Genomic DNA, 12,723 nt, shown 5'->3' with positions numbered 1-12,723 from the left:
ATTAATCCAAGGTAGTATCATGATAGGTATTGGTTGGAATTGTTGATTGGATTGATGTTGGTGATTGATTTGTGAAGTATGAATTATTTGTGGTGAATTGATGAATGGAATTAATATGTTGGCATGTTGATTATGAACCACACTTTTATTATTGGTATAATTGAGAGCATGTTTAATTAAACTAAAGGTTCAATTTGGTTTGGTTGAAAAGGAAATTTTATCATGGTTCATATAATTTTTATTGATCCTTTAAGCATGGGAATTAAGCTATTAAGTGTCTTAGTACACAGGAACTATATGTATTGCAGTGCCTAAGTGCACTTAAGGTGTTCTAAACACCGAGAGATAGGATTTGCGGTGCTTTATGCGCTTAAGGTGTTATTTAACATCGAGGTAGTTTAAAAAAGGGTTCAACATTTAATTTATGTGGTCAATAATTATTCAATAATTAAATTAGTATGTTTGATTGCTTGAATGATTTATTATGATTGATTGTATTATGATTTGAGAATCATCACCAAGTCTAAAAATATGTAAATCACGTAGAGTGAAAGAGATTACGCACCAAAACTCTTGAAACGTATATACCTCGAGTATGAACATATGGCGGGAGTTATGCGACTTTATATTTGTTCATAACTTCTACTGGGAGTACAGGACGCTGGATTTTCCTTTATTTATTTATGCACAGGACGTCCAGTCACTTTCATGTGGCATGTAACTACCTGGTTAGCTCCCGGTGTAGTTTACCTCAATTTAATTGGGGCAGGGATTTGGTGGGAAACCCGTTCGATGCGTAATCAAATTAAATAAGCAATTTATTTAGCTAGTTATTGGTTGGTTGTGTTATATGCTTGTAAATAGGTACAACAAGGTAAGTTGTATGTTGATAGGATGAAAGCATGTTAGTGTGTACTGTTTATGCTTATGTACTCAGCATTGCTGATTCTGTGTTTCTATGTTTGTTTGGCCTTGTCTTTATCTTGGCCCTATGACGACCCATTTCTAATGGCGAGTAGTGGGTGTTTCGGCGTTTTTAAGCGTCCTGCGGGAGAGTTATAGCACCAAGACTGACCTCTGGCTGCCTGTACCTGCAAAACAACGAAGACTCTTGGGGGTGGGAGTTCCGCCTCCGACGATCAAGTTAGAACGTGTATGAGGAGTAAAGTGCGGAATGTAAATGTGATCAGGCTCCTGTTAGGAGAGGAGCGATCTTCCTGCTGTCTAAGACATTCTCAATATCTGAGTGTTTCAATAACTAGTTAACTACTAACGGGTGCATATCAGCGCATAGCGCCTATAGGTTAAGAAAGCAAATAGGAGGGTAGTAGTGCAAATTACCAAGCTTCATAATTAAAAACAGTAAAAGGTTGACTTTCTATCTCCTGTTATATTTTAAAATGTAACGGTGCTTGGTTTTGTGAATACGAAAAGGTGTTTTTTTTTAAAAACGAACTTGTATAATATTCATTTGGAGTCAAGAAACTTTTCTCTTCTTCCCTCTCCTCTCTGTAACTCCCTTCCTCTGTGCCAACGAAGACAACGAAGGTGGTTCCTGCCGGAGCAACAGAAGCAGAAGTTTGGTGCGATGGAGCCGTGCAAAATCAAAGGGGTACCTTGTCTGGGCGATTAAAGGTATGGGCACAAAACCCTTGTATGATTATGCTTGAAACGATTTTTTTGTTATTTAATAAATTCATGTGTATTTCTTCAATATGAGAATGTCATTTGTTTTTGTGATGGATTAGTATATGAAATTAAGGGTTATCAATTGAATATAGAGAATTAGGATTTAATCTGTAAATTGTTTGTGTAACCTGATATTTAATTGGAATGAGTTTGAGTTGTGGTGTTCGTATAAATTGTTAATAGGTTTGGCGATTGGCTGAGTTGTTGTGTTTGAATTATGAATAATTTTAAAATTTTGGGTTGCGGTGGTCGATTGTACATACTACACTACTCCAGGTTAATTAATTTGCTTTCATCCACAATTTAAGTATCTGTTTCATGTAATTTATGTGCGATATGCAGTTTTTCCAACCTTTTCAAGATTTGATGAACATCATTAAACAGGTCCTGAATTATTTGGGAAGATAATATTCATAGTTTGTTTGCTTAGGCCCAGTTATCATATCTAGAATTATTGTTTGTCCAATTATCGTCTTTGTTTGTTAACCTTGTAATTTTTTACAGTTCCCACCTTTTAACCTACTATTTGATTTAAAAGTCTACTTATCAATTTTAGTAATTCTTTAAACTTGTTTGTAGTTTACTATGAAATGTATGGTGGTACGAAGGGAGTAGTATGGTTATTTGACTTGTTTGTAGTCTACTATGAAATATAGTCTAGGATTATGAATAATTTTAAAATTATGGGTTGTGCTGGTCGAATTAATGAGTATGTAAGTATGGATTCTTGTATATTTTTTTGGCTTGTTAAATTATTAAGGTATGAGTGTTGTGTATGTGAATAAAGTGTATTTAAAGGTTGAAAAAATTATATGTGAAGAGTTAAGGGTTGGTTGAAATGGTTTTATTTAGTTGGAAAATCCCATTTATGTAGGGTTCATTTGAATTTGTCAAGAGGAAATAATGGCGAGGAAGAAGAATGGATCAGAATTGGTGAGTTATTTTTTCCTGAAACTAATAGATTGTATGTTTGGTTAGTGATCGTTGTATGGTGTAGTTGATTTATGTTGTAAATTATTTGTATGTGTGTAAGCGAGGTCTAAACCCATAATGAGTCGGATGAATGAGGCGCCTAAAAAGAAAATGAAACCTAATCCTGTTTTTGAGGAAGAGGAATTATAGGATTTCGAGGATGCTGTTTCTGATGATTCTGGTGCTGAAGAATCTAGTTTTGATGATGGTGGTTCTGAAGATGTTGATTCTGAGGAGGATGTGGAGGAGGGTGAAGCTAGTGAGGAAGAACCTGAACCTAACAGAGATGGTTACCAGGATCTCCTAATCTAGTTATTACAAGAAAAAGTTGATAAAGGGAAGCGCAAGCGAGAAACTGGTGCTCAGAAGCAGACAGCAAAGAGGGCCAAGCAAAAGGTATTGATGTTAGATGATAATGATAAAAGGTTTTTGACTGAGTAATATTTGGATGGATAAATTACATGTATAATGTTTTACGTAGGTTGACAAGACGAATGGAGAAGAGGTGAAGGAGAAAGGGGTTGTCGTTAAAACCCAATCAAGAAATACGAAAAAGGTACTGTCTCAACCTTTTTTGTCGCCAAATTTTTGATATGGAAATGCTTCTATGTGGTTGGTCCTTTGTTTAGGTAGGTGGGAAAATGTAGTGAATAAATATGCATGTGAAGATGAGGACAATTTTATAAAATAGATTAATTGTTAATTCTACTTGAGTTATAAGTTTGGTAATAATATTGTGAGTCCTTAATTGGTTGTGAAAGATTAAAATACCTCATAAAACATTCACAAGTAAGTGTAGTGGGAATGTATTAGTATTGTTTGTTTAGCTATTGTTTTTAGATAATGAACAAATAAAGGCATGAACATGTTGAAAATGGTGTAAAACAGAGACATTGGAAATTATAGGTGAGTTAGAAGTAGTTGTTGTAACAGAATGTATGTATTTTCAATAATATGTTAAGTAAGTGTAAAGGGGGTGAAAAGAAGGAGAGCTGCAGTAATTTAGAGTAATTCAATTGTTAATGGAAAAGGTGGATTTATTGGAGTAAGTTAGAAATTATGAATTCGAGTGAAATACGAGGACTACAATCGGTTCATGGTCTTATCTTGTCAGCTTAATTACTTTTTCTTATCTCTGGTGTGAATTGGTAGAAGTTTATGTCCTTTGAATGTAATGTTGTAGGCCCCTAATTTGCATGGTGTGAAGGCTTTTGCGACAGCGATGAAGAACTTTGATGACTCTAGGAAGAAGCTTGTCATAGAAATGGGTTTTGGAGGGTTGTTAAGTATACACCTAGCTTTTATACCGCGGAAGTTTGTGTACTGGCTGTTGACAAGGGTGATGGGTTATGGTTTGATAACTTTTGTAGATGAGTATGTGCTTCCTTTGAGTCCTCTTCAGGTCGAGTACGTACTTGGGATTTCCATGGGGTAGTTCCCATGGGGTAGAAGGTATTGCCATGTACGATTCCTGAAGATAAGCAGGCAGAGCATAGTAGAATTTTGGAAAAGTTTGGGAAAAATGATAGCATTTCATTAGTAGCTACTTTGGGGGCACTTATTCGAAAGGATGAGGAAAGCAATGTATTCCTGCTGTCGGATGACGAGAAAGCTGATTTCAAGATAGCCTTTCTCATAGCAGCTTTGGGCTACGCATTGTCTGCTACGACAAATACAAGCTATCTTGGAGTGAAGCTTGTACCGTCGTTATTGGTTTGCGATGAAGCGTTTGAGTATGACTGGTGTACTTATGTATTTAACTGGATGGTTGTAGCAGCCAGGAGTTTCCAAAAGAAATTTGCTCATGATGGATATGTTGCAGGTTCTGGGGGTTGTATCCTTTATTTGTTGGTGAGTAAAATTGGGTATTTGCCACCGTACACCAAATGCGTTATGAAATCAATGCATCAATTGATGTCACAGTGTGTTGACGTAGCTAATGCCCAGAGAGTGATTGGGGGTAAGCCAATGGAGAGGGGTAAGCCAATGGAGAAGGAAGTTGTTGTGCATGAGAACTTGTCTGGTGAAAATCATGATGATGTGAATGGTGCAGATCCTAATTTGGCCAGTTTTTTATTGGAGAAGGAACAATTGAAACAAGGTAGGGAAGGACTTGGTGAAGATCCTTCTACTGATACAATGTCAAGTGAAGATGACCTAGAATGTGTGGTTCAAAAGATTAAGGTGGATCCATTGTTTACAGAGGATGGGGGTGAGTTCAAGGTGGTTGGGGATGAATCCAAGGTGGATGGGGTTGACGCAGAGGTTGATGAAGGTGTTGTCTCGGATTTACATAATTGTTCTGATACTGAAGTGGAAGATGAGAACATTGAGCCTGGACCTCAAATAGTTTTGGGCTTGGTTACGGCGAGGGGAACTACTGTGTTGGTTGATGCTGAGTGAAGTTTGGCAAATTATTCTTCATCTGATGAGGAAGATGAGTCTACTAAAAAAGGGGAACGGAACTGCGGATAAGAGGGTGGTGAAACCTACAGAGGTAGCCTTGTCAGCCATGTTCACCAATGTGTCAAACACCCGACGCCAACAACGCTTGAGGCACGTTTGCTACAGTTTGTAAAGCGCTGGAAGGACCTGAAGGATCCACTTAGGTAATTCAAAAACATTTAATTAAGTGGAAAGTCTGTTGTGTGCATGCCTTTTCTAAATTTTTGGTTTTATTTATAAATTCTAATATGTTTATGTGTATACTTGGTGTTATGTTGTTGCTTCATAGCCCTGGTATTATGTTGATAAAGTGTGACCACATGGAAGCCAACCAGAGGGTTTGCTTTGAAGTGGTGCCCCATAAATCGCGGGTTTCTAGTGATTATGTTATAATGGCCAGTGTGCTAAACTAAGCAATGGGGCACCAAAGACATTGTGAACAGAAGCAAGCATATTTTGCTTAACCCAAGCTTTTCGGTAAGTGGTTCTTGGTTCATTTCAGCTTTGGTGTGTCATACATGCATAATTGATGATCATGCTTGTTAATTTTTTTGTTTGGACCGTAGAATCGACTATTGTTGAATGAAGGAAATGAAGAACATATTGCTAACTAGTATGGCAAATTTCAGCTATAAGCTATCGCAGATTCGAGAAGTCAGCTACTTACTCTCATAGTTCAATACTCTAGGCTCAAATGTGTTTCATGTATATACTCTAAATTGTGCTTATGGCATTGACATTGTCATTTTATCAGGTCTTTGTCCCAGTGCTTGAAGTTCCCAAGGATTCCCCTAACGAGTCACACTGGTGGTGCTTAGCATTAGACATGAAGGCTCGAAAGTTGTGGATGATAGATTCTATGTACCTTAACCCGTTCACCACACATGCCAAATATTTTGATCTTCTGGTACTAATACTAATGTCATTCATTCTAAACAAATATGGTATTTACTAAGACCCATTTGGTTATGTGTAATGTGTTTGTCAAACTACAGGTTAGTGGTAGCGACGTCTTTTTCAACTTTGTGACCCAGAATAAAAGACTGGTCAGCTAAATTCTTGGACGAGATGCACTATTGAGATATTAGAGCCAAGGGATAAGTAAGCACTTGTTGCCTTATTTGGTTGAAAGGCAGGAAGTGTGGTTTTTGTTTATGTTGATTGTGGTCCTACAATGTGAAGCTCATATTGTGGTGTTCTTATGCTGGTGTGTATTAAGTTCTTTGCCAGAAGATTCACCACGAGGTTTAGTGTGGTAAGTGGTGTATATATCTGTGTTTTGTGTCAAGTTCTCTGAAGTGGTTGTCTACAGTGTGTGTTCATACATTTATAGGGGAAGATTCCTAATGCTCGGGCAAATTTGTTCTTGGACGACGTGCAGTGTGAATTGAACGAATTGAAAGATGGTCTGGGGGATTTGATTCCAGGTTCTAGGAAAACAACGCGAAATCTGTGATGTGTTATGTTAGTGGCCTGGGCGATGGTGTAATTATTTTTTGGGGTTGAACTATGGTGGCTCTAAGTAGTTTGTATTGAACATGTAAACACATGCTGGCAAACGTAATCCTCTCTAAGGTGGTCTGTCCACTCAGGGGTAACTATTAGCTTGCTTTGGCTGTGGAGGTGGTTTGTCCACTCATGGCTAAGTGTTTTATGTGATGTCTATATTAGGTGTTTTGTTGCATTTTGCAGATTATTCAAAAACTGTGCTTTAATTACTTGTTGCAATCTACATGGAGTGTACATAAGTACATGACAGCAAGAGTTGGGTAATTACATGAACAGGGTAATTTAAACTCAATGTACAGTGCCATAGGTACAAAAAACATGCCAGTGGTATGCTACATCTGTTACTGGTTAAATCAAAATGACATTGGGTGGAATGGATTTCCTAATGGTACATTGCAAGTGCCACTAGTAGAATGTAAATGATATTCTTACAATTTAGTTCGCGATGGTATAGTACAAGTGTCATTTGTCTTTGCAATGGTACATTAAAAGGTTGTGGTTTGTACCATTGATCCGTCAATGTATTCATGAATTAGGATAACTGTCACTTAGAGTTAGACTGTGTTGAGGAAATAATACATTACAAAGAAGGAAAATGCTTATACTAGTTTGAAAGTAAACGCAATCCAAGTCAAGAATTTACTAATTAACACAAGTGGAATTTAATAAAATTATGCAAAGGAAATTAAACATAACAACACATAATTGATAGAAGTGCAATTCAATAAAAAAAACAGCAACGAAATTGAACATTATATTCCATAATTCATATAATAATTCTTAGGAACTCAAATAGTAATCCAACTACAAACAAAACATGGAAAGTAATTAGGAGAATTGAGCTACAGTAATTAATATATCTTTTATTCGGACTTCCTCCTAATTTAAATGAATTGGTTGTTACCAAGGGTAACCACTGTTTACAGTTCGTATAGGTACCAGTGGTACAATTTATAGTAACCCGAATATCAAGTAATAATTTATAGTAAGAAACAGCGAGTGTGGGTTTAGTTCATGCCTGCGTAACTCACTATCAGTAATAGGAAGGTGTCACCAAAAAATGGGGAGCCAAAGAAATAAAAGAGTGCTCGCAGATAAGATCCCATTGGGTCATATTATTCTAATACCTTTTATAGACAAGCTTAACAATATGATTTGTCAAAATATTCAATATGTTAAATTGTTAGATGTATTGGTTTTGGTTTAAACATTTTATGCCATATTGGTTACAATACTTGTCTTATTTTCTGCATCTTGAGAATAGGAAAATTCGCTTCACCCTTCTTTTAGATGACAAGTTTTGGACTCATTGCCCCATATGAAAGGGTCATTATTCTTAAACCACTGGTTTTCTAGTGGTATAATTCAAAGTACAAAACGTACCACTTTGATAGTAGTGGTGCATATTGACTTCATGTACACAGCATAGGTACGTAGTATGTACACACGATGCATATGAAAGGGTCATTATTCATGTACACATGATAGGTAAGTAGTATTTACACAACATAGGTACGTACCACTTTGATTAAATGTACCAACGTGATTTTAGTGGTGCGTTTTCTGAGTATTAAATGTACCACTATCACAGTTAAGTAGTATATTCAAGGTTCCCCCTATTTGTATAATTAGTAATATTACAGCAGTCATTACACAAAGGACAAATAGTTAAGCATTATTTAACAAAGGCTGCAAAGTGGCAAATGTAATAACTTCAGACATAATCAAACATAGTCTTAGGCATAAAGAAACATAGTCTTAAGGAAAGGATAATAAAACTACAGTACTAATTAAATAAAGACATAGAGCATGGATGAGTATTTGATCCCTAGCATCTTCATCATAGGTCTTTTCCAAATCCCCAATGGTGGTTAGAGCCATCAAAAGCCAAACCAGAATTGAAGTAGTGACTACCTGGCTCTGCCTCCTCGTCCGAGTTGCACGGGTCATTGTTCAATTCAACTTGTTGTGGAGGCCATGATGGTGATGGTGGAGCCTGTAATTGCAAACAACATTTATTTCGCTAAATAACCTACATTCCAAACAATCTTATAAAACAAAAAAATTACCTGGAAAACAACATTAACAAGCAACCCATTTGGCACACTCGATCTGTGCAAGAAATTGGCCCTTAGCATATTTGGTTTCAAAAACATCATAACTCCACCAGGCCTTGACTCCGTACCACGTATTTCCACTTCATATTCACCTGGGAGGTAACGAACAACCCAATTATTCATGTAATGTTTACCAATACGAGCTTCCAAAAATGATGACCGACAAGGGGTTAAATTTTTCGTGTAGGGTGGCGAAGTGCTCGCCAAAGGAGGGCCTTGTGCACCCTCGGGCGTTCCAAAATAGAATGAGCAACCCACAATCGTCTACATCATACTCTCGGGTAGAGACAAGATGCTCTCCTCTATAGCTAACACGGTTTTAGCGTTTACGAATGGGCCAGCAAATGGTTAAGCCTCGGCTTCAAGGTACAACCTTCAACCAGGAACCTCAGGTGGGTGTTGGTAGTATCGACCGTCATGATGTGAAGGGTATCCGTGAAGGAGCCAACAGATATGTGGCGGCAAAGCATGGGGAAACTGTAAGCAAGTATGGAGTCGGTGTTAAGATTGGGCTTGCTTCCTCTATCTCAGGTGGTACTGTAAGCGGGGACGACGAGGAATATAACTTTTTTATCATCCAATACAACATGACACAAGCTCCTCATTGTAGCAACCCACCAAGTCCTCTATAAAAGGAAGGTGTCCCAAAACTGGGCTGCCATCTTGTAGAAGCATGTAATCAGTTTGGCAGCACATTGATTGGAGGAGATGTGCTCTAATGGATTACACATGCTGGTATATCTCATTTACCATGTTGTAGTTGCTCCTATAAAAAACTTCACTAAATTTGGGTTTATTTTGGACACCTCCCTCAGGTTTTTATGAAAGTACATTATTGGTTTATCTAGGTGGGGAACATTTGGTGACCTGAGGTAGGGAATGGAGAGTGTTTGACATTGGTATTTCCGGCCATTTGAGTACCTTGTAACTGGGGAAGGGGATGGAGATGAGATGAAATGGGAAATGAAAGGAAATGGAGGGAAACTTAATTTTTTGTGATGAAATGCTTTTTGAAATTTTTTTAACCTTGGAAATACCGAGTTACCGCAGTCACTGATAAGGTGCAGAAGTTCCCCAAGGAGTTATCTTGTCTAAAGAAGAACAAAGTCTGGGAAATGGTACAAGATAATCACTGGTGGTACATTTGATTTCGTATTCGCTTGAATTACATGTACCATTGTATGTATTATTTTAATTTTTACCTTCAGTTACGGTGGTGAATGTTCACTCTGTTACAGGCTAAATGGCCTAGGTCTAGTACTATGGCACAGAGCTGTCATTTCAAAAGAAACACACATTCATCCAGTGGCATCTATATCTACCATTAACAACATTGCTATAACCATTGCGTATATCTGTACCACTAGATGATGTATAGAAGGCCAAATTAAATGAAAGTTACCTACTATCCACTGTAACTAATAAAGCTTTTATTATTCGGATAACTCTAAATTGAATATTAATTGATTTTTACCACGATAACCACTGCTCAATACAACACCTCTACTCAATTCTTACATGTAAGTTCCAGTGGAACAATTTACAGTCACAAACATACAGGAACACTTAATGTAATGGTACAATTGTTGTACCACTGGAAGTAACGAAACTAACACAAAGTAGTTGGGAGTAAATTCAATGCATGTTGATAGTTGCGAGTATAAGAAAGGGCAAGTATTAGTTCATGGCTGGTTTCCTCGAAGTAACAGAAGTTGTCAAAAAAAATAAAGGGTAGCCAAAGAAATAAGAGAATGGTGGCTGATAAGGGAGTGGTTGGTGATAAGACCCAAGGCGCCTTATGAAGCGGTTGGAATTCATGAAAAAATGGGTATCACGATGCAAATGGTATTGTTCGAGAATTTTACCTCACCAAAAGAGGTAAAGAGATGATGTTCGCCCACCAATCAGCCACAATTGCTCGTGGAGGGCTTGAAAATCCCATCACCGGGATAGTTTTCCATCCGGAGTACCCTTTCCTAACTCCTTTAAAGTAGGAGGTCCTAGGTACTTTTGGAAGGAAGCATTCTGTTTCATGCACTACGTTTTTGACGCTTACAAGATCGCGGTAAGTGTGAATCTTTGTGAGTTCCTGGAAAACATGATCTATTGGATGTGATATCCATACTATTGCAGAAACTTGATAAAATTTTGGGAGCTTTTCCTCCCTATGCATGATTGGCATCAAAATGTTGAGTACATGCTCAATAACCACTGTGAGGAAGGTTAAAAATTTGGTCTTCTACTACTTGGTCATGATTTTACGTCGGACTACGACAAAGATTTGGTTCACGTCACCATAGAGTGGCTGAATTTCTCTCGAGAGGATCCTTTTGACATGATCCATACGAGCGAAGAACAATGCATGTATTTTAGAAGCAAGATGTTGGCTGAAAACGGGTATGATGAGATGCAACACTTAGATCTTATCACAAGGGAGCCATTTAAGTACAACGACTAACCATCTTGGTATGTGTGTCATTTGACCAAGGCGAAGGATAGGTTCAAGAATAAGTCCAATCCTGATTCCGGTGACTTTTGGGATGGTTATGAGCCTGATTATGGTGACCCATATAGGTATCCATGGGAAGAGTACCATGACTTTGTGTTCGACTGATTACGTAGTGTTGTGTTGCATTTTCTTTGTTAATTACATGTACGCATTACCTTCATTAGTCTTAGTATGTATTACGTACCACTGGCCAGTTAAATGGTACCATTATGTACCATTCTCGTAACCACGGTACGTCTTACTATGTTTTATGTACCACTGGCCTGTTAAATGGTACTCGGTTATGTTTTTTGTCATCAAAAAATGCTTGGGTGTTCTTTTCAGGACTCATCGTCTAATGTACCATTATTGTATTAGGTGGTACATTCACAGCACTATATCCTGTTATTAGTTGGCTATAATGTACTATTTTGTTGACAATGGTACATACACTTTTGTGTTTAGTACCAGTGCAAATGTCCTGTTTTCACATGAAATTGAACTAGTTGAACTACATAGATCTGCATATGGAATTTTAGCACACAAAAGCGCAAACAATATTTTGATAATTAATATTGAACAACGCTACTACTAATCACAGTTGAACAACTTGATCGTGAATAATGTAATTACAATTTAAATAAACGAACACGGCAATTACAAAAATAGTTAGCCCAAATTTTACGATCTTTATGTGTTGCTGCTCTAAGACCTCTACCCTATGAACAACGCCGCCACTGTTGCTTGGTGGACCATCCTTGATTAGGTCTAATTGAACAACCCACTCCCAGTATCCGCAGTGGTGACATTTGTAGTACGCTCGCTTCGGATTCTTCTCAAACATTGAGATCCGAAATTTCACGAGGGTTGCGTCATCCCCCAAACAGTTGTAAATTTTGGCTAATATCCATGAGATGTCCGCAGATGCACACGGACGGCGAATTGTACGACATCCTGAAGATGCAGAGGACATGGTTGACATTGTAAGTAATTTGTGAAGAAAGTGTTTGAGAAGGAGGGAAACGTTTTTGGACAAATGACTGTTTTAACTCCAACCACAAGCATATATAGTGGAGTGAAGTGTATAATGGTAAAACCACACAGAGCGGGAAAGTTATTGTGTTTAGGCGCCAATTTTTCACCATGGGCCCTATTTTATTTAAAGTGGGAATTTGTAAAGATGACCAGTTCCACTCGTACAGTGCAATGATACCCTTGCTTGTGATCATATAAATGGTACCCTATGTTGCATAAAATGTACTACTTTGTGTACAATGATACAATCATGACATGAAAAGGTACCACTGTACTAAGGCCTTTATAAATTTCATTGTCATTAGGTTAACGAAGTAAGTGTTAAGTCTAATTTCACAAGGTGGACTACATATAAAAGCATTGTTCATTACAGAGTTTAATTGGTTAAATCATTTAACAATCAATAACGAGTAAGGACATGAACGAACCAAGCAACAACTTAATGACTCAAACAATGAAAGCAGATGG

The 12,723-nt window shown here is 37.5% G+C and overlaps 1 protein-coding gene across 1 annotated transcript; it reads left to right on the top strand.

Annotated features, from left to right (window-relative positions):
- The first annotated feature begins 2,592 nt into the window (after positions 1-2,592).
- On the top strand, positions 2,593-7,006 carry LOC110717227. The gene is made up of 9 exons (XM_021895880.1): positions 2,593-2,622; positions 2,812-2,950; positions 2,999-3,057; positions 3,143-3,217; positions 3,845-4,072; positions 4,114-5,270; positions 5,396-5,583; positions 5,673-6,013; positions 6,102-7,006. Exons 1-6 carry the CDS (start codon positions 2,593-2,595, stop codon positions 5,062-5,064), a joined length of 1,482 nt encoding a protein of 493 aa, XP_021751572.1. The 3' UTR covers positions 5,065-5,270; positions 5,396-5,583; positions 5,673-6,013; positions 6,102-7,006.
- The last annotated feature ends 5,717 nt before the right edge of the window (positions 7,007-12,723 follow it).

Source organism: Chenopodium quinoa, unplaced genomic scaffold (genome assembly GCF_001683475.1).
Source record: "Chenopodium quinoa cultivar QQ74 unplaced genomic scaffold, ASM168347v1, whole genome shotgun sequence".
In the NCBI taxonomy this organism is placed as follows: domain Eukaryota; kingdom Viridiplantae; phylum Streptophyta; class Magnoliopsida; order Caryophyllales; family Amaranthaceae; genus Chenopodium; species Chenopodium quinoa.
This window is presented reverse-complemented; position numbering and strand designations above follow the sequence as displayed.